The sequence below is a fragment of the Sorex araneus genome, chromosome 1 (genome assembly GCF_027595985.1).
Source record: "Sorex araneus isolate mSorAra2 chromosome 1, mSorAra2.pri, whole genome shotgun sequence".
NCBI lineage: Eukaryota > Metazoa > Chordata > Mammalia > Eulipotyphla > Soricidae > Sorex > Sorex araneus.
This window is the reverse complement of record NC_073302.1, coordinates 328,457,124-328,480,714: the sequence shown is the minus strand read 5'-3', so window position 1 is coordinate 328,480,714 and position 23,591 is coordinate 328,457,124. Positions and strand designations below refer to the sequence as shown.

The 23,591-nt window shown below is 38.7% G+C and overlaps 1 protein-coding gene across 3 annotated transcripts in view; it reads right to left on the bottom strand.

The window, feature by feature from the left end:
* DLC1 (DLC1 Rho GTPase activating protein) overlaps nucleotides 1-23,591 on the bottom strand; it is a 420,273-nt gene that overhangs the window by 115,742 nt on the left and 280,940 nt on the right. Inside the window, exon 5 of one of the 3 annotated variants that reach the window (XM_055131469.1) lies at nucleotides 1,631-1,730. The exons of the other annotated variants lie outside the window; for them this stretch is intronic. Within the exon in view, the coding sequence (XP_054987444.1) occupies nucleotides 1,631-1,730 (100 nt within the window). Of the gene's footprint in view, nucleotides 1-1,630; nucleotides 1,731-23,591 lie in introns of those variants that run through there. 3 annotated transcript variants of the gene reach the window in all.

Genomic DNA, 23,591 nt, shown 5'->3' with positions numbered 1-23,591 from the left:
ATGCTTTTGGCACTCACCTTTCAGAAAAAACCCTGATTTAGAACATGTTAATTATGCTGTGATTTTTGTCAAAATCATTAAGATATGGAAGGGATAAAAAATGATTGCTCCTTTTTGCTCATAGGCTGCATGGTATTAATGATAACACTTGTGTTTTCTCAACTAGCTTTCTCAGAATAGTTTCAAGAACTTCAAACATGCCTTTCATCCTCATGCTATCTCTGTGATACATGAAATATTTTCAATAGCACCATATAACAGCTTGGGAAGCAGGCAGGTCTAAAAGGCAGAAGTCCAGAAATGTTTTCCATTTGACCAAATGTTTGTCTCTAGTTCTGAACTTCACACATTTTCATTTGACCTAGTGAAAGTTTGTTTTACTCAAGGGCACTATTTTAATTTTTATTCATAAAGCTTTAATTTTTTTGCTGTAGAAGAGATTTAAGAGACTTTCTGCTCTTTTTCACCTTCTACTTTCAAGAAGAGATGTTTCATTTAGTGGGAGCTTAATAGAGACAATTTGTAATTTCACATTTATTTACACCAATTTTATTAACTGTTGCATTGTATTCTGATTCAAAGACAGTGAAATACTAGGAACAGAAATTCTGAATAATATTGACATTAAAAACTACCCAGTGGGATGTAGGGAGATAGCATGGGGTTCGGGGTATATGTTTAGCATATGGAGCCCCGTTTGATTCCTGGCACCATGTACTCCCCCTACCTTCACCAGTTGCTACCCAGGGGTATAACCCTGGAGATCCTAGTGGTTGTTAGTCCATATGGCCTGGGTAGAACCTCATTCTTGGGCATTGAACCATCTGACCTAATAGAAGCAGAGACGGTGTCTCAAAGGGCTAGAGTATGTGTTTGTATGTGGGAGGTCTGAATTTGATCGCTGACATCACACAGTTCTTGAGCACCATTGGAAATACTCTAACCAATAATTGGGGGGGGGCGGATACAGAGGTAGTACAGGGAATATCAATGTTTTTGTCCAACCCAGGTTTGATTCCTGACACTCTATGTTCTCTCATGTATTATTGGGTGAAGCCCTGGTAAAACCTGAGCACCTATGCATTGGCCTCAATGGCCCCTAAGCACCACCTAGTTTGCCCTGGTGGCTTCTCTCTGGCACTGCAAGGACTGAACAGATTTCATCTGAACTTGCAAATTGATGCAGACTATGAGGAAACCTTATTAACACTAGAAAATATTCAAAGTGGCTAAAACAAATGGAAACAGGCAAATGAGGATCCTGCTAATTACGAACAGCACCTTTACATAGTTTATCTAGCATTCCTATATTGTCTTAGCATTCATTAGAAGAGTCACTTATTTTTTTTAAAACTTTTTTCAGGCCCTCATCTGCAAGCTTTTGAAAGAATTTGTCACTTTATTGGTAGACTCTGTCACCCTCCCCTGGGAAATGTGCCCGGCGGCCTGTGGGAATAAGGGTGTATCAGTCTTCTCTTATCATTTGTGGGACTGGCAAACTGTCAAATCTTACTAAAGAGCCCTTATTTCTGTAGCTGGTAAGGAGATTGGAGTGCCATGATGCAGCTAGGCATGCACCCGACTGGGTGATGTTTTCTTCTTCAGGAACATGGAAAGGTCTCTCTTGAGGCTAGGTGTAAGGAGACAAACCAATTGCCACTTCCGAGGGGGTAAAATTTGATTCCTTTGTGCTCTTATCTGCCTCCACTTTCAACTTGACTGATTTACCACTGCTGGGTTCCAGAGGAGGCAGAAAGGAGAGGAGAAAACGCTTGGTTTGAGTACTTGTGGCCATGAATGAGTGACAATAGATAGGTCTCAGAGAGACAGACTCGATAACAGCCTTAGTTCACAACTGGGGGTCAGAAGCTGTCACCTCCAGCACAACAAGTGCACACAGCACTCGATCAGTCACAGATCTGTCCAGGAAAGCTGCCCACACAACAGATGCTGACAGTCGCTTCATGTGACCATGTGTTCCTGCAACAACTAATTTATTGAGCGCTACCAGGTGCAGGCACTGGGCTATGCACTAGGGTTAGAGTAGACAGCAAAAACTGTTCCCAGTTTCTCCCCTTTGGAAGTTTACTTCCGAACAAGGCATGCAGTCTACATTCACTGAATTCTAATGATCTGCTCCAAGAAGGCCATTTCCCAAGTGCCTTAGATAATGCATAAATAAAGGAGAATTTCACGGTAGCACTGTCATCCAGTTGTTCATCGATTTGCTAGAGCAGGCACCAGTAACTTCTCCATTGTGAGACTTGTTGTTACTGTTTTTGGCATATCAAATATGCCACGGGTAGCTTGCTAGGCTCTGACGTGTGCGAGAATTTAACAGGAGAATTAAAATGAGATATTGTCTGCCTTGGTTCCAGGCTGGGAGAATTTGACTTTAAAAATTAAATGTGGAGGACTGGAAGATAGTACAGGGATTAAGGTGCATGCCTTGCATGTGACCAACCCTGATTTTATCCCTGGAACCACATGGTATCTTGAGCATCACTGGGGATAACTTGGAAGTCCCCTGAGCACCACTGGCTGTGGACCTGGAGGCCTCCAAGGACTATAGAGGTGGCCCTGGCAAACTCTGGAACCACAGAGCCTATGTAGGTTCACATACCTGGGCCCTTACATCAAATGGTTGACCTGGTTGGCCAGAAATCACTGGGAGTCAGCCCTGAGCACAGCCCTCCAGATTAAACCAAACCAAAATCAAGCCAAAAGACAATCTATAGAATGGAAAAATGTACTTATAGTTCAACAGACATATATTTTTCACAGATAAACAAGAGGGACAAGCATAGGAAAAGGTATTCCCATTAGAAATATGGGAAATGCATATCAAAACCATTATAATACCACTTTGTACTCACCAGGATACCTATAATTATAAAGAACTGGAAAACAACAATGTTGGTAAGGCTCACTGAATGCTGGTGAGAAAAACTGAAAACTTCATACATTGCTGGTGAAAAGCAAAAGGTGATTTTTTGCCATTGTGAAATGTTGGTGAGAAAATTAAAAACTTCTTACATTGCTGGCAAAAAGCAAAAGAGGTGATTCTTTGCCTTTGTGAAAAACAAATACCACTGTTCACAGTACCCCAAATGTAAAAATGATCCAAATGTACATTATTTAATGGATGGATAAATAAAATATAGTATAATCATAAATTGAATATTATTTGGTCATAAAAAGCAATATGCAATAACATAGATAAACTGTAAAATTCTTTGTAAGAAAGCCAGACACAATTATGTACATAATTCTATTTATATGAAACATAGAGAATAGGCTAATTCATAGATAAGGTAGATAAGTTAAAGGAGTAGGGAACTAGAAAATGTGAAGTGACTATTTAATGGGTGTGGATAATTCCTTATGGGGTGATTAAAATGTTTTGTTATTAGATGACAATTATGGTTGCCAACACTGAACATACGAAATGCTCCCAAACTAAGCCCTTTCAAATGGATAAAATGGTGAATTTTATATTTTGTTTAGCCCTACCTGTTCTATCCCTCCAATTCTATTTTATATAATGTTACAATAAATAAAATAGAATGATTGATAGAGGTTCTGGTGAGGACTTGATGAGGGTTTTTTTTTGGGGGGGTGGAATAAGGTGAGCTTCTAAGAACAAAGGAGGTGTAGAATTTTAATTAGCATAACAGAAGAATAAGGATGACCCAATAGAGAAAGACTTAACAAAATGGATTCTAGAGGAGTCTTTCATAGCCTAAAAGTCCTTTATCTATCTATCTATCTATCTATCTATCTATCTATCTATCTATCTATCTATCTTGGTTGGTCTGGCTGGCCAGAGAGCACTGGGAGTGAGCAGAGTGGTGCTCTGGATTTACTCCTGGGTCTTCATTCAGGGAGCACTTGTGGTGGTGGTAGAGGGGCCACATGGGATTCTGGAGGTGAACTTGGGTCAGCTGTGTGCAAGGCCCCCTACCTGCTATACTATCTCTTCGGTCCACTTTCCCAACAATTTTTATCTGAGCAAGAAATTTTTAAAGCATAAAGCATATTTTATTAGAAACCAAATGCTCCCAAACTACCGAATGGAAAACACATAAACAGGATAAAAGATTGGTCTGTTCTTTGAATCTTGTAACCAAATATTATTTTCTGTTACCCATTAAAAAAAGGAGCAACTCTTCTATGGAATCACTATCAGTTCATCAATTTTTATAACACTTGTTCTGCAAATACAGTGATTATGGGGTGGAGAGCGGTGGGTCCACATTTAGCATTTTTATTCTGCATCCAGAGTGAAGCCATACATCCTTGCTTTAAGAGAGAAACAAGGGCAACTAGTCTTTGATTTACAACTGCATGAAAGTGCAACCTGAACCACACAGTTTGATCTAGGGATTGTCAACAATCCTCGTGCAGATCAATACTCAGTGAGGTATGACTGTGCTGTGAGGACCGCTCGGTGGCAGCCATGAAGTTGCAGCCGAGATCGTCAGCAAGAGTGGCTGTGGGCTGAGTGATGAAAGGCAGTCCCACGTTAGAAGGTGTTAGGTGATTGCCTTTTAAACTTAATGCCATGGACTTGTGCCAATGCCTTACTGGAAGCTACTCCAGGGCACAAGAAGGTGAAAAGATTGTCTTCTGAGTCTTCAATTCCTGTCCGATTGTACTTTCTCAGCCTAAACCAAGGCCATCACCTTTCAAAAGTTTCCCTATAAACAAATGCCACTGTGTATCCTCACATTTTGTCTTCATTGTGTGGCCTTTGTCTCTCCACGGGCCAGAGTGATAGCAGTTGGCAGCACACAGCCCAGAAAGGGACACACAGACAGGGAAGAGTCTCAGAAACTGGCCAACAACAAAATCCTCACTCAGGGACCATTCTGCTCATTGGAAAAAAATGTGTCAAACTCTTGCATTTCTTTACATCAGGGAAAACAGTCAATTAGAAAATACTTAACTGTGTAAGAGACTCAAGGAAGCCTGAAATTCTGTTAACTAAGAAGTTCTTTTTTCTTATTTTCATTAATTTTCATTTGGAAACTATTGGTATTGATAGTTCTGTGCAACAGACTATCACAGAAATCTAGATTACATCAAGAAACACACTTTGGGGCTGGAGTGATAGTCCAGCAGGGAGGGCGTTTGTCTTGCACGTGGACGACCTGGGTTCGATCCCCAGCATCCCATATGGTTTCCCGAGCACTTCGAGGAGTGATTTCTGAGTGCAGAGCCAGGAGTAAGCCCTGAGAATTGCCAGGTGTGGCCCAAAAAGCCAAAAAAAAAAAAAAAAGAAACACTTTCATTAAAGTATGTTGCATCAAACAAACTTTTTATGTTAGAAAAGGGAGAGGATGCCTGCAGATTTAATCCCTTTTCTTTATGGTAAGGCATCAAACCTAAAAAGGATGGTTAGTGTATTAACTTAGAAATTAAAAAAAATCTATTTATTTATTAATTTTTGTTTTGGACCACACCTGGTGGTGCTCAGGGCTTACCCTGGCTCTGCACTCCTGGTGGGGCTCAGGGGTAATATGAGGTCACGGGGATTGAACCCAGACTGGCTGTGTGCAAGGCAAGTGTCCACCCCACTGTACTATCTCTCCAGTCCCTGCTGTGTTGGGTGTTAGTTTTGCTAAAAGTGTTTTGAGAAAGAAAAGTTCCATTTCACATCAGTATCTTGTTGACTATACTGGTAGTGTTCTAGTTAGGTTAAACACTTTATATTAGTAAAACTGAATAACATTCATTAATTGCTTAACATTTTTGGTGTGTGTGTATGTATGTGTGTGTGTGTGTGTGTGTGTGTGTGTGTGTGTGTGTGTGTAATATTAAAATCAGTAACAGCAAATGGATTCAGATTAGATCTATTCCCGGGTCTGAGTCTTTAAATCATATCTAGCCTGGAAACAAAGAATCAGAACCCTTCTTCTCCTTAGAGCTGGCCTCCCTGTCTTGATGTCACCCATGGCTTTCCTGGGATCCAGGCCCTGAGGACAGGTCCTTATGCAGGTCATGACGGGGTGGGAGCAATACACTAAGAATAGGGTAGTTTGGCTACAGTAAACTTCCCTCAACTGTGGATCATTCAGTGACAGGTCTGCATAAGAACCACAGCGTCCAAGCCTTTGTCTCCATCCCACAAGGGGCCTGGGCAGCAGACCTGGAAAATTCAGTTGTAAAGCTGCCTGCTCTTCACCTCTTGCCTGGGCTGTAGAGACTGCTGCTTGCCTTCTGAGCATTCATCCTTCTTCTCAGAATAAGGTTCAGTAGATTTGTACTGAGCACAGAAATTGCTCGAATCAGGAACAAGATCACATGCAGACACGCAACAGGGCAGATTTTGGAGAATTTGCTGAGGTTGGCGTCATGTGGCTGCAAGACAGCATGTGACCTCCAATGACATTTGCTTATTGCACAAGAGCTGCAGATACCTTTCATGCATAGCTTTGGAAGGCCAGATTCAATTTCATTCTTAATTTTTATGAAAATGACTAACTATAAGACCATGTTTATTTAAATCAATGACCCAATTTTGACTACAAAGTTTATCTCAAGTCCTCAGATGGTCCCACTGATAAATAGTAAACAAATGATTTGAGGATCTGTGGTTGTCTGGGTCCCATGACAAGGCATGCACCCAATCTGGGTTTGATCCCCAGCATTTAATACATACAGTCCCCCAAGGTCTACCAGAAGTAATTCCTGAGTGCAGAACCAGGAATTACCCCTGAGCATCTTCAGGTGAGACCAAAAATTAAGAGAGAGAGAGAAGAGAGAGAGAGAGAGAGAGAGAGAGAGAGAGAGAGAGAGAGAGAGAGAGAGAGAGAGTTCTAGAATGGCTAGGTGGTGCTCAGATTTCAAAATTAGTTCTAAAATTTGACTAAGTAGAATTTGAAGGGTCAGTCATATAACTAGGTCTGAGCAGAAGATCAAAAGAAAATATATTTCTCTTTCTATATGAGTATATATACATATATACATGTATATATATATATACACACACACACACACACACACATATTTTGGCTCCGTGGGTCATACCCAGAGATGCTCAGGGTTTACTCCTAAGGCTTTGCATTCAGGAACTACTCCTGGTGGTGCTCAGGGGATCATATGGGATGCTGGGAATCCAACCCAGGTCAGCCACGTGCAAGGCAAATGCCCTGTCCACTGAGCCATTGCTCCAGCCCCAATATTCTTAAATATATGTATACGTTCACACACATATGTGTATACTATATATATTTGTTTTGCATGTATGAAGCTGAGGCCCTGGGTTTGATCATTGGCACTGGGGTGGAGGGGATCACTTTACTTTGGGGATTCTTTGGGGTGTTTTTGATTTGGTTTGGTTTTTGGTTTTTAAGCCACACTCAGAAGTGCACGGGGCTTATTCCTGGCTCTGCATTCAGGAATCAGTCCTGATGGCCTTAGTACTGAGGATGGAACCTGCGTCTGCCAAATCAGGACAAGTGCCCTACTGGCTTTCGTAAAGCTCCAGCCCTACTTCACTTTTGAAAGAATTAGGACCACTCCACTGCAGCCATTCTCATCTCCTCCCTTTCCAACTCCCCCCACCCAGCCCACTCTATTCACTGTGATAGAGTTCTTCCACAAACATTCTGATTCCTAGGTTCTGAATCTTCTGTCCCCAAGAGGTGATTGGGATCTAGAGCCAAACAAATCTGGCTGAAATCTTAGTCTTATCAGAGAGTCTCTTGCCCGCATGCCTGGCTGTCTTCCCCGGGGCTCCTCAGAGGAGATGGGCTCCAGCTTCCCTCCCCACCTCAAGCAGAGCTCCTGGCGGCTGAAGATCACCGGAACCTAGCTGCAGCCATGCTGGAGGCTCCTCTCTACACGTTCGGACAGGCCTCATGCATGAAGGTACAGGCAGAGGAACCCAGGTGTGTGTAATCCCATCAACGGTCAACATCCAGAGACTTAAAAAGCAAAAGCAAGCTCTTAGAAGATATCTTTAGCCTACTTCTCCCTCTAGGAGAAACTGGCAATCTTCTGAGAGTTTCCTGCCCCCATGGGACAGCCTTGCAAGCTCCCCATGGTGTATCCATATGCAAAATCCAGTAACAAGCTGGATCTTATTCCCCTGACCCTGAAGAGCCCCCAGTGCAACATCATTAGAAGGGCCAAGTCGAAATAGACTTCTAAGATCTCAGGGAAAGGACGAAATGAGATGTTATTGAGCCCGCCCGAGAAATTGGTGAATAACGGGATATTGTGATTGTGATTGATAGTGATCAGTTTTTCATTCTGCAATCTTCTGAAGTCTTCTTTAATATGTTCCTCTTAATTTCCTCCTTTGCACAATGGGGGAATAAAATTCTAAGTTGTATTGAAGGATAACATAAACATAATACATAAACTACTCCATACCAAGTAGTGCTCATGATAGAATCTGATTCATTTCCTGGATTCATCAGCCAAGAAATGTCCCTGCCCAAGTCCTTCAAAGTTTCTTTTGGGGGAACTCTTTACTCTTTATCTTTATAATCCTACTACTCCTTCCTTAGAAAATAGAAAATGATCATTTAAAAGACCACACAAAAGAGATAGTGCAGCAGAAAGGATGTATGCATTGCACATGGCTGACCTGTGTTTGATCCCTGACACCCTATGTGGTGTCCGAGCACTACCAGGACTGGAGTGATCCTGAAGCACAGGGTCAGAAGCTATGAGCACGACAGGTGTGCTTGCCCCACACCCTGAAAAAAAGTTATACAATAATACACTTGCTTCTGTGAAGCTTGATTTCTGCACTGTTACTCTCTCTTTGATCTTTCCCTTGTTGTTTTTCTGAAGTTTTAAACGAAGTAAGATTTATACAAAGATTGAAAACTCTAGGAGGAGAAAAATTGCCCACTAATTATTAAATACAGTCAGAAGAGAACACGTAAAACTCACTTCAGTTTAACTTAACGTTCCAAACCAAACTATCAACATTAATTGGTATAGAAACATTTCTTTGTACATAATTTTTTTGCCCAGGAAACTTTAAAAAGGAGTTAGTTGATTTGCTAATACCATTGGAATGCCAATTTCTAATAAACAACGAGTACTCCATTTTATTGGTCTGGTAGGAATACATATATATGAAAGTACAGCATTATAATTTGAAATTTTATTTTGTCTTAAAGTCTTTCAAATTGACTTTAACTATTTCTACTTTTAATTTTTCACTGTTTAATCCATTTAAGTAAAAAGTGGAGAGTTTAAAATTGCATAGTAAAATAGAAACAAATCAAAAGATTTTCTAAATATGTGAGGAATGTCTGAAACCAAGGCTAATAAAAAGAAAAGTGTACTAAGAATATGTTTAAGAAATTTATTTTTGAATTAATTTTACCCTGAAATTCCACAATCAGATTATAAACGTTGATAAAAATTACAGACTCAAGGGTATGTAAAATATCTGACAATAAAAAAATATATATTTTAAACTCTTGAATCTCTCCTGGTGGTGCTTGAGGATGTCTTGGGGCTGAAGACAAGCGTAGGCAGCCTGTGATCTAGCCCTTTGAGCTGTCTCCCTGGCCTCAAATACTTTTGATAAAAGCCTTTGTTATCTTTCATTTACAAGTTGCTTGTATTTCCCATACATTGTTTCTATTTAATGCCATATTTAATACATAAATTTCTGTTGAGAGTATAGTGGTCATAGGGGTGTTCCCAGTACTTGTTTTATATGTTATTTATCCTTGTCTACTTCTTGAAGATGTGTCCATATGATTTGCTTTGGCTAAAAGACCATTTCTTCTTTTTTTTTTTTTAATAATATAGAAGTACTGCTATTTGTTCAGCCATTGATTAAGCTGATTGAATTGGGCATGGACTCCACATTACTTTTTTTTTTTGCAATTGTATCACCATAACATAGAGTTACAAATAAAAGACCATTTCTAAACAAGCAATTTATTAAGAGATTGCAAAGGCATCACACCATCTTCTTAGCCTATCATCAAGAAAAAAAAAACCATAGGGGAAAAATGAATGCTGATAATGTACATGCATGGAGGAACACAGAAGCTAAATGTGGTAACCAGAGCTGGGCTATGTTAGAGGCTGGAAAATTTGAGGGGCCTAAACAGAAAGGACCTATGTCAAAGGACGTTGTGACCCAGGTGGGATTTCGGTGAGAGCTCAGGGACAAAAAGCAGCAGTGTCCCTGCCAGATACTGCTCAGATACTGCTTGATAGGAACCCGGTTGGCACTTCTTAGCTAGAAGTTATTGGCCCCATGTAAACATAAAAAGAAGTATTAATTTACTCTTTTAAAGCTGCTAAAATTCTTTGGGGGGAAATAAATTGGTTTTCTCCCTAAAGCAACCTAGCCCTTAAAAAAAAAAAACCACCTATCCTTTTGCCATTTGTTTACTCTGAGGTTGTGTCTGGCAGTGCTGAGGATTTACTCCCGGCTCTGTGCTCGGGAATGCCTCCTGGTAGTGCTTGGGGGAACATCAGTGGTGAGGTGGACTGCACTGGGTTAGGCTACGTGCAAGGCAAGTACCTTAACTCCTGGATTACCTCTGCTGCCCCCTAAACAGTGTACCTTATTTTAATATATGCAAATTAGATTTTTTAGAGTTTATGTTTACAAAATAAAAAATAAGACAAATAAATTTGCACCATTCTTATTTAAATAATAATTAAACTATGAAAAGGAATGTATGATTGAATAAACCATGTAGTCTGATTTATTTTCATCAAAAGTTGTAATATACTAGTAATGTTTTGATTAATTGTGTACTGATTCTAACAATGATCAGAAGCAAAACTGTTAAACACTTTTTACCTTACAGTTTAAAACAATTAATGCTTTCAATAATCATATTTAATTAAACAGTGTACCTTGATAAAGACAATGAATACCTACTGGTTTTCTGAGGCATGCACACTTAGTTGGAGTCTAATTTTAAGAAGATTTCATCACCTCTCAATAGATTTTGACCCTGCTATTTTGGTGAGCTTATTATCCAGGAAATAAATGAATACTAAATCTTTTCCCACTTTTGTTCCTTGGCTGCTGCTGGAGGAATAGAACATTCTCTGCAAAGTGAAAACTCAGGCTGTGGACTCATTTACTTATGAATGACTGAAGAGCCTAAGTGGTCTCTGAGAGCTCCAAATGTCTGTGGCCTTTATTTCAGTAGATTACTGATGGTTTCAGGGCCAGGGCAAGCTTGGACAGGTTTTGACATGTGTATCCTTGTCCGGCAGGACTTGGGCATGGGGTGGGGACCTTTAAGTGGTCGTCAAAGAAGTCTATTCTGGGAAGGTTCTGATTTGTTATTCCTGCACAGCCCTCTTCCTTCCTCTGAAGCTCCACTGTCCAATATTAGCACAGGACAGCCTGCACTGCTCGGGAAAGATTAGGCCAGTGTCTCCAGAAGCCACAGCTTCCACATTTTCTGTCTTACTATCTCTACTGGAGCTACTTCCAGAACAAGAGTCATGTTGCTCCTCCGACAACTGAATTATACATCAAATAATTTAACAACCAAAAGAATATAACCAGCAATCCCAATGAAGTAAACCTAAATGTCAGCAGCTTTCTGAGGGATTTTTCTGGATGAGCAGCTCTAACCTTTTCGTGGCTAGTTCTTCCATGAGTTTTCCTATCTTTATCATGAAATGAAAGACCAATCTGAAGAATTCTTAGAGAGTCTAGTCACTCACTCTCAACTGATTAAAATCTGTGGTATGGGGTGGAAATGTCTGTTTCTTCTGTAATGCTGTGTTTTTAAACAGAATGCTAATATTCTTATTTAAAGGTATGAATTCTGCTTGAAAAAAATCATACTCCTTTTTTTACAAGTTGCTCTTGACTAAGAGCAAATTCCAGAGGTTTGCTGAAGTAGGCCCAAGATACTTTCAAAGACCTAATACTTTAGACACTCCAACCAATGTAATCATCACATTCACATCTGAAGATTTCCCTAACAGGGTAAGTCAAGAGACTTTTTTCCAACAGAGTTCGGGAAGGAATGTGAACAACCTACTGGCACCAACCACCAGACTACCAGAGAGGATAAACACTGCTTTCCCTTTCTTTTTCTCCACAGATATTTCTGAGCTCACCACAGGTAAGAAGGTAGCTAAGAAAGCCACTGTGATGCCAATGGATGTAGCGCATAGGAAGGGGGATGTCCATTTCCAAAAGCTCGTTTTAGGCAAAAGGTAAATAAGTATTTTAATTTTTCCTCATAATTTAAAGATTTCCCTCCAACACCAAAGCTGATTGATTTATTTACTGCCTCACTTTAGGTTCACATTGTTTTAGATGAACAATATAAAAATACTAGCATTTGTGTACGTTAAGAAATCATCATGTCTATATTACATTTGTCACTATACAAAATTGCTAAATTTTTGCCTTGAAAAGAACTGAAAATAATTTTTTCGTTTTTTCTTTCCTTCCGTCCTTCCTTCCTTCCTTCCTTCCTTCCTTCCTTCCTTCCTTCCTTCCTTCCTTCCTTCCTTCCTTCCTTCCTTCCTTCCTCCCTCCCTCCCTCCCTCCCTCCTTCCCCCTCCTTCCCTCCCTCCCTCCCTCCCTCCCTCCCTCCCTCCCTCCCTCCCTCCCTCCCTCCCTCCCTCCCTCCCTCCCTCCCTCCCTCCCTCCCTCCCTTCCTTCCTTCCTTCCTTCCTTCCTTCCTTCCTTCCTTCCTTCCTTCCTTCCTTCCTTCCTTCCTTCCTTCCCCATGACTGTAGTAATTTCATCTCCACAATTTACTTCTTTCATAATCGGGGTCTTTGGTTTACTGTTTCATTTATCCCCTTAACTTCACTTTGATTTCTGGCAACCACCAAGGTGTTCTCCATATCTATGAGAGGTTTAAAAATTTTGTTCGTTTTGTGGTGTCAGAGATCAAACCCTGGCAAACATACAAGTGAACTGTTCTACTACCGAGCCATATTACTGGTCTGAGGTTTTTATTTATTTGTTTAGAGTCTGCACAGAGTAAAATTATAGTGTCCTCCCATCTAATTTAGTTCACTTAGTGTAATTACCTTGAAGTCCATTGCTATTGTGTCATAATGGCAAGATTTTTTCTTTTCATAGTCAAGTAGTACTATATATGTGTGTGTGTGTGTGTGTTTGAGTGTGTGTGTGTGTGTGTGTGTGTGTGTGTGTGTGTTGTTCCTTGTTTCAGACCACGAGTCTGCTCTTTAAGGGGAGATTCTAATAATATCTCTTGGGAGTCAAAACCATATGTCAATGTGGGCCATAGAGTCACTTCAAGGGATGCACATGTTTTGCATGCAGGGGGCCAAGTTCAATTCCCAATACCTCATGGTCCCCGATGTACCACCAGAAGTGATCCCTAAGTATTGAGCTAGCCATGAACACTGCTAGATGTGACCGAAATACTAATGTAAAGAATATGGCAATGACAGGTCCTAGATTTTCTGCAATAGTATATACAATATTCTCTGTTGTCAGACTCTGTAACCTGAATTTTGTTTGAGAAAAGAACATTAATTTTTCTCTAAAAGTGGATAGAGGGTACTTTGATTTTCTTTCACTAATATGTCCTGAATCCTCCTGACTTCTTGAGCTAAGGGCAGATTGTCTGAGTAGTGACTTGACTGGTTCTAAATATTCCTTAAGTTATTTAAAGTCTAGGTATAGACTAAAGTGCAGTCCCATGGCCTGTGAGGTGGACAATGCCATAAAACAACTGTGGAAAATGGGTGCAAGTGAGTATTCTATGTTGATTATATGCAGTGGGAACAAGAGTTACTGCTTATTCAGAATATACTGCTTGCTTTTGAAATACTTTCTTTTAGTGATTCATATGATTCCTTCATGTATTTTAGACACATACCCCTTATTAAATAAATAATTTGTAAATAATCTGATTTATGATTGCTTCATGTCTTTTAGATACTCATTCCTTATCAAATACATAAAATCTAAAGATCTCTAAATTTTATTTAAATGGTAAGTGCTAATTGTGTATTTCCTATTTGTATTAACAGGAAACTTCTTTAACTGTAGTCATGAGTCACAAGAGAGGAAATAAGCATATTTATAACCTAATTCTTTCTAAATATATTTACTCAAAGATAGAAAAAGGCTTATAATAATATTAAAATAAGAACTTAGTAAGTCACTATGACCACTAAGTTGTATTGCAACAATAATCATTGCTCATGTTTTTATACAGATTTAGACATTACTAGTACCTTGATATATAATTTTCTGTACTCTTCCTGAAAACGGAAATATTACATTTATCCCTTTAACCTATGAAAATATGAGTGGAAAGGAATTGTGTGTGCATAGCTGGTGGTGGAAGAGGAGAAGCATTCAGTACCTTGTCACACTTATTTCGGTCTAAACGTCAGCTACACATACACCAAAGGTCACTCTACAAAATAAAAAGCCATTAAACTAATATAAAATAGCTTCTACCATTTGATCATTACTTGTATGTAATGCTTAAATGTGAGGTGGAAAAAAATTACCTAAGTTACAATAAATTATATAACCATTGTATAACCACATGATATAAAATGTAAGGATGTAATTATCTTTTATTTTATCTTATGATAGGTCTAATTCCATGAAAGTTTTCATTGATATTAGTATGCCTAGTCTGCTTATATCTTGATTTTTTTCTAACAATGATATATACATTCAAGAGAATAGTAAACACTACTTTACCACTAATTGCTATATTGGACAAGCTACATACCCCTTTCCAGATTAAGCTTCATCAACTAGACCAGGGTTTTAAAAATTTTTCTCACTAGTGACCCTTCTAACCACAGAAAATTTTGCATGACCTTGGATACACAGGTATATAAAATAGGTATGCAATAAAACCATAACTTAAAATAAATTACATAGAAATTTATTTTAAAAGAACAAATTTGAGGAATAAAAATTTCATTTGAAGTTAAAAATTAATTTCATTTGAAATTAAAAAATTGGAGCCACACCCAGAGGTATGATAATGTTATTTCTGACTCTACACTCAGGAGTGACCCCTGGAAGTGCTTGAAAGACCATATGTGGTGATGGAAATTGAATCAGGGTCAGTCAAGTAAAATACAAGGCATATATTTTACCTCTTGTAATATCCTTCCAACTCTTAAAATGAATTTGAAAAATGTTTTGCAATCCCCATATGGGCTCATGATCAAGACATTAAGAAACTAAGATCTAGAAAATGGGTAAAGGATCTGACTGACATTTTTCTAGGGAAAACATGATCATGGACACTGAGCACAAATACGTGTCCAGTGCCATAGCAAGCATACAGAATGGGAAATGCAAGTAAGGACAAGAAATACCCTTTCAGGGGCTGGAGAAATAGCACAGCGGGTAGGGTGTTTGCCTTGCATGAGGCCAACCCGGGTTCAATTCCCAGCATACCATTTGGTCCCCTGAGCACCGCCAGGAGTAATTCCTGATTGCAGAGCCAGGAGGAACCCCTGTGCATCGCTGGGTGTGGCCCAAAAAACAAAAAAAATACCCTTTCACAGCCACACTGGGATGACTGTAATAAATTAAAAACAAATAGTGGCATATGTTGGTGAGACCCCACACCAGTGAGGAAGGACTACACCTCAAATCCAAGAAGCAACAGTGTTTGTGACAATATGGTGAAGAAAAGGACCCTCAGGATTAGAAGGATTCTCATCTTGCTCAGCCTCTGAAAAACAGTATGGAGGCTTATGAAAACATAAAAAATAGAACTACCTTATGATCCAGTGATTTTAATTCCTTGGAGTCTATTCCAAGAACACAAAAACATTAGTTGAAAAAGATCCATGTACCCCTCTGCTCATTGCAGTTCTAATAGCAAAGATCTGGAAACAATCCAAATGCCCTATGGCAGGTAGTAGGTAAAAAAGCTGTGGTACACACATGCACACACTCACATGATGCACATAATAAAATATGTGCATCATGTGAGTGTGTGCATGTGTGTACACATGATGCACATAATAAAATACTTCTCAGCTATAAGAAAATAAATCTTGGCTACAATGGAGGGAACTAGAAGGTGTCATGTTAAGCAAATTTAAGCTAGAGGGAGGACAACTGTTATATGATCTCACTCATATATATGATATAAAAGGAAACAAAACAAGAGAATGGACAGTATACAATGAAAACAACCTCTTGGACTCTGACAAAAGAAATTAGGTTACCAAGAAGTTTGGGATGGGAGAGGGAAGACTAGAAGAGAAACCAAACTTCTGGATGGAGGGTTTTGGGGACTTTTGTGGCATTAAAAACCCCCAAAGCATAAATATTAATACTATTGGAAACTGTATCTCATCAATAACGATAAGAATAGCTTTATTTTTAAGAAGCAAAATTGGAGAAGTAAAAATTAATTGATTTTTCCAATAAGAAAGGATTTCCTTGTGTGCAACTGAGCCATGACTCTGTCAGGGCAAGTAATCCCAGAACAGGAAAGAGGAGGTGCAATGGACACACAGTTAGAAGGAGACATAGTGAATAGAGGAAAAGAAGGGGCTCCGCAGAAGACACATCTGGGTTTGCATTCTTTCCTTATTCTAGCTCAGCTGTCTGAACAGAGGCAAATCATTTCACTCTTTGACTTAGTCTCCTCATCTGGAAACGGAAAAATGGCAGAAATAATATGGAGTTGTCACACAACTAAGTAAATCTTTTAAGTAAAGAATTGTTGGTGAGAATATAAAAAAAAATGAAGCTTCAATTTTGCTGGTGGAATTGCTAAATGGTACATATGCTTTCGAGAATAGCATGACACAGCTTCAAAAGATTACACATAAAGTTACCATCAATCTACCAGTTCCATTCTTAGGTGTTTCCTTAAGAGAAACACAAATATATGTACATACAACAACTGAATATGATTGTTCATAGCAGCAATATTAATACTACCTAAACAGTGAAAGCAACTAAAAAATTTAACAACTGGAAAATGGATAAATAAGATGTGGTATAGTCAGACAATGAAATACTATTTGGTAATAAAAAGAAATTAAGTATTAAAGTATTATGAAGCATAGTTCATAATACCATAGCATTATGTTTTTGTTTTTGCTTTTTATGGGTCACACCCGGTGATGTACAGAGCTTACTCCTGGCTCTGCACTCAGGAATTATTCCTGGCAGTGCTCAGAGACCATATGGGATGCTGGGAATCAAACCCAGGTTGGCCGTGTGCAAGGCAAACGCCCTACCTGCTGTGCTATTATTGTCCAGCCCCCTACCATAGCATTATGAACTTTGAATTATACTATATTATACTAAATGAAGAAATCCAGTTATAAAGGGTCACACATTGTATAATTCTATTTATTTGAAGCATTCAGAATTAGAAAATCCATAGAAACAAAAAGTAGATTAGTGGTGCCGGAGCGATAGCACAGCGGGTAGGGCGTTTGTCTTGCACGCGGCCGACGCGGGTTTGATCCCCGGCATCCCATATTATGGTCCCCTGAGCACCGCCAGGAGTAATTCTTGAGTGCAAAGCCAGGAGTAACCCCTGAGTATCGCCGGGTGTGACCCAAAAAGCAAAAAAAAAAAAAAAAAAAAAAAAAGTAGATTAGTAACTATTTAGGATTTGGGAGAGAAATTTGGAGGGGGGAATGAAATTGACCTTTAGTGTGTATAGCATTTCCTTAATTTTCTCCTTTGTAATTTCTCTCTAGCTTTACTGAGATACACTTATTTTATAAAGCTGTCTAAGTTTAAAATATACAATGTGTTTATATGATAGATGGTTTCTTTTGGGGGGAATGAAATATTCCAAAATTGTAAAAATCTGTAAGTGTATTAAAGGTAAATTATTGAATGGATAAATTAATTTTTAAAATTGATGATGATGTTACATCTGGCTGTGCTTAAGGCTTACTCCTAGCTCTGTATTTAGGGATCACCCTGGCAGGAACTGGGAGAACATATGTGATGCTAGGAATTGAACTTGGGTTGATTTATGCATGCAAGCACAGTACCTGTTGTGCTATCTTCCTGGGCTCTGAATAGGTGAATTTAAATCAGCGAATTGTATCGTATGTGAGTTATCCCTCAATGTAACTGTGAGATTAGGAAAGTCAGAGTGAGTTCTTTTACCTGATTTAAAAAATTATTTGCTATTTCCTTTGTGAAAATGGCAAATCCCAAGATGCATTTTGATCTATGGTCTCTACTTCCATACTTATAAAGACAACCTGGCTGCTAATAAGTAATGATACAATCTGAAAGTATTTCACTCAATATGGTGACCTGTAGTTATCAGAAACATTTAAATCTAGGACCAGATGGATTAGCAACATTAATTTGGTCTCATGTAGACCAAAGAACCTAATGGTCAAAAGCTTTGATGTTGTCAAACTACTAACCAAATAACACTTTGGATAAAAAGAAAACAGATGTGCAGACACCACGGAGGGCGGCTTTGATCTCTTCTACGGTGACTGCCTGCTCATAAAGGACACTGAAAACGTTGTTGCTCTTCCTAATGAGCCTTTTCTGCTTTATTAGGTTCATTGATTTCATGCACACCAAACAGGGAGGAAAGGCACTGTTTTCTAAGAAAGGACTTTGATGTTTCACTAATACTAGCCAATAAACCATTTCTGCACTCCCAGCCAGCAAATCGTAATTTTAAGATATCTTCAAAAATAACGTGTTAAATCTCTGCTCATGGGCACAGAGAGCACACCAGGACAGATCGCAGTCGAGAGCCAAGGACATCTACAAAGTCCCAATCAGATGCATGCAACAACTTGGTACTTTTCCCCTAGTGTGTTGTATAGTTTCTTGTTTGTTTTTAAATTTAAATATCAGTGTCTGTGGGTCTCACGATAAAGGCAATTTACAAAGAAAGGAGGATAAAAGATTAGGTTATGATGAGTCTAGTTGAGCTAACGTCACTCTTCATTTAGCTTTTGATACTTGGGGAGATGAGGGACAATATATAGCCTGATGAAATACACATGAGGGATCTTGATCTAGAGATAGACAGGATTTTCAGGATTACTCTGAGAAGAAATATAATGCCAAAGGATTGTCACTTTTGCTTGAGGCATGGGGAAGGAATGATGGGCCACTGTGTCAAAACCACACAGTTAACTGGGGAGAGGAAAAGATACCCAATACTGGGGCTTGTGTGCTACATATAGGAAAAGGAGTGTGGTCTGCTAAAAGACTTGTATAATTTATTAACAAATGCCCAACCCTCAAGTTCTTTAAATTCCTGGTTTCCTTGCTAAATTTCAATGTCTTTCAAATCATAATAGGAAGATGAAAAAATTCAAGTTAGGGATTTTATTCTTGTTAAAAGATGAGGATGATAATTTAATATTTCACATGTGTCACCAAAAAGTACTAGTCTATTGTCAAAGAAATTTAGTTGGTCAGAATCCTGGATTTAGCACTTATGATAGGGAAAATTATTTATTCTTTTTTTAAAAAAAATATTTCACGGTCATACCTAGCAGTACTCAGTACTTCTGACTTGGTGCTCTGAGATCACTAACAGTGTATCTTGGGGTGCCCATATGTGGGGCCAGGAATCAAGCCAGAATTTGCCATATCTTTCTGGCTCTGTTTTACCCTTCTCAACTCTCATATGACCTCATCTATTTTTTTTTTTTTGCTTTTTGGGTCACACCTGGCGATGCACAGGGGTTACTCCTGGCTCTGCACTCAGGAATGACTCCTGGTGGTGCTCAGGGGACCATATGGGATGCTGGGAATCGAACCCGGGTCGGCCGCGTGCAAGGCAAACGCCCTACCCGCTGTGCTATTGCTCCAGCCCCATGACTTCACCTATTAAAGGAGGAATCTCTAGAGTTACTAATTCTATAGGCTTTGATTAAAAAACAAATTCCTCTCTACTGTTTCTTAACTTACAAAAAATCTTGTGTTTCTTGTAGAAAATACTGATAAAAAGTTTGAAATCCTTATATTTTTGAAATTTATATTTCATGACTCATCAAAATCTTGTCACTTCAAATCAAAGACTAGAGAAGGATATATTTGATATTTCCCTTGTCCAACCATCTTACTTAATAGATGAGGAGACTGAGGTATGACTTCTCCAAAGTCACAGAGCACATTTGACCTCACTGAAGTCCCAAATAGTTTAAACGACAAATAACTGGAACTTTGAACCAACCATAATTCCTAATATGCAGTATGACTGGTTGCATTTATTTAAAAATAAAGGGCTACTTTGTGGATTTTTGTAGAGATTGCAGTGTCCAGCTGTTGGTGGCTCCAGCAAATATACAGAAACCAACAACTCTTGGATATCTGGCACATTCAATCTGACCCATCATATTTACTTCTATTCACTCCAAAGTAGTCACAATGGCTCATCTTGGGTTCTTTACTACCTGGTTAGTATGTAGCAGCTATTCCTCCCAAAAAAGAGGTGGCTCTAGTTCACTTGGACATAGGTATCTGTGGCAGACACAATGTGGCAAAACAGTATCATGAGAAGAAACAGCCAGGATTGCAGGGAGATGCTGACAGTCCTGAACCGATGAATGCAGAAATGAGGTGTGGGATGGCTTAAGATTTTTGTTCTCCACAAGTCATACACACACACACACACACACACACACACACACACACAGAGTTAAAAAACAAAAAGACCTATTCTTATTTCTTTGTCATTTCAACTAAACAATTCTTAGTCGTAGGGTGTGAAGCAGAAAGACTGCCCATACCTCTCCACTCATGTTCATTTAAAGTGACATTAATGGTGCCCTGGCAATTACAAGAGACTTTTAATGATGAAAGACTACCTTGTCATTCCTGGAATTTTAACTTTAAGCACAAGTTATCTCCACCATAAAGTACATTCTATATTAGGCAAAGCTTAGAAAAGACTACTTATTTCATTACATTGTATTCTGTTGTAGGCAGATTTTTTTAATTTTAATTTTTCAGTTTCCTGGTTTTTAGGTCATACTGGCTATACTCAGGACTTACTCCTGGCTGTGTGCTTAGGGATCATTTTGAGTGGGACTCCAGGCATCGTATGGCACCTGGGATTAGAAACAGGGTTTGCAGCATGCAAAGCAGAATATACTTTTCTAAATATAAAGGAAATTAAGATCTCATATTTAGTTGCTTTGTTGATTTGTTGGCTTTCTTTCGAGGAACAACAATATTTTGGAAAGGAATTGGCATACTAAGAAAAATTAAATATTTTCAAGTATTTTATTATATTTCTGACCATGAAAAATAGCATATTTTATAACTCTGGTTTGTATGTGCCAACAAGTCTTCAATATTTCCTTAATTTCAGAAATTTTATTTATGTGAGATAGAGTTTACTCCATTTTATGTATGTTCATTTTTCCCCTACTAGTGAAAATTTTCTCCTTAAAACTAAGACATTTTAAAGAATACGATTAAAAAATTAAAAATTTTATCTGGATCATGGAGATATGCTAGAGAGGAAAATTTTCATAGGATAAGACTGCATTCCATAGGAACTTAAATAAAGGTTCTATTGTATCAATCAATATGTACTTCATCTTCTCTCACATTGTTTCAGTTAAAAAAATATTTAAACACATGAGTAAGAGGAATAATTTGGCCTGTCATCTGGATATTTTGTCAATGCAATGTTTTGAAACATGGTTAGGGTTGAATTGTTCATTTCATCCAGCTGTTTGGTATTAAATAAAAACAATCTTCATATGCCATAAATCCTTAGAGTAAGGAAATTTTGAATTGAGGATCTGGTTACAGGGAGATAAATTTTATTGGTTTGTCATCTATCTGAGGTTAACAAAACAACAGTGAATGCCTCAGAAGTCTTAACTATTGCTAGCAATGAGGAGTCAATGTTTTTTTTTTTTTTTCTTATCATTAAAAGAATGGAGTTATTCAAGTCAGGGTAAAATCTTAAGTCAAGGTGCAGTTATTTTTCTCACAACTTATTTAATCATCATCATCATCATCATCATCATCATCCCGTTGATCATAGATTTTCTTGAGCGGTCTCAGTAACATCGTAGCCCTGAGATTTTAGAAGCCTCTTTTTACTCGTCCTTTTCAATGGTGCTGCATTGGTGGCTCTCTCAGGGTCAGGGGAATGAGACCCATAATTGTTACTGGTTTTGGCATACGAACACGCTATGGGAAGCTTGCCAGGCTCTCCCAAAACTTACTTATACTAATAAAATGATAGTGGCATACAATCAGCTCCAGATACTGATACCTTGTTCATTAGCTGAAGCCAAATACAGATTTCAAGAAAACATTTAGCAAGTACCTGGGTGATTTAGGAAGGCCTATTTCAAGCCTATTTCCTGTTGACGTAAACATTGCACTAAAGTCTAGTCATTTTTTTGAAATCAACCTAATTATTATCTGCATTATGGCTATGTAATTAATTTCAGGCAACACAACTTAGCTTATGAAGAACTGTGTAAATATAAAATTTCAAGACAGTATTAAAAACGAAGAGAACAATTTCTTAGTACTGATATGTTGAAGCAGAAGTGGTTAGCTAGGAAAGCATCTATTAAATATAAAATACCCCTGCTCAAGTCCTTTCCTAAACATCTGTCTTAGGTTCTGTTGAAAGCAAAATAAAGGTGTATGATGTTATGTTTTTCTAATGAACACTGGAGAGTTGGAGATTAAATTTTGAAGCTACACTAAATCAGAAAAGGCAGATAAATGTTGAAAAGTTAAACTCTATGGGATTTTGGTATGGATCCTGGCAGAGAAATGAGAGAACTATCATTAAAAACCAACAAACAACCACCTCTGTCCCCAGATAATTTTAAATAATGCTATCTTTATTTTGTTTGTTTGTTTATTTCTTTTTGGTGGAGAATACACCAGGTAATGCTCAGGGGTTTCTCTTGGCTCTGCATTCAGGAATGCTATTTCTTTTTTTTTTTTTTTTTTTTGCTTTTTGGGTCACACCCAGCGATGCCCAGGGGTTATTCCTGGCTTTGCACTCAGGAATTACTCCTAGCGGTGCTTGGGGGACCATATGGGATGCCGGGGATCGAACCCGGGTCGGCCGTGTGCAAAGCAAATGCCCTACCCGCTATGCTATCGCTCCGGCCCCAGGAATGCTATTTTTAAAGAAAATAGTTTGAGATCTTTAATGAAGGAAATAATAAGTGAAAAATTAATTCTGAAAAGTATGTCTTCAACTAACTTTGTTTCTTAGTCTTATTTAACTTCCTTCAGTAAAGGAAAGAGACATGTCATTTCTTCTCACCTCCACCCCCACCCCCACTACTGTGTATTTTTTTGGCATTGCTTAGGGCTTACTCCTGGCTCTGAGCTCAGGGCTTGCTTCTGGGAAGAAAATTATGTGGGGTAATGGGGACTGAACCCAGGTTGGCTGCATGCAAGGCACATGCCCTACCTACTATACTGTCATTCTGGCCCTGAATTTCCTAACAGTGAAGATCTTTTCTTTAAGTGTCAGTTCTGTTCCAGCCACTGCAGTTGATGCCAGTGGTCTCATTTCAACATCCTTCCTTTTCTGAAAGTCAGATATTACCGTGCCAAGAGTACAATTGACATTCAGAACAGTGAATAGCTTTGCTATGACCCTTCTTCATTCCATTACTGAGAATTTGAATTC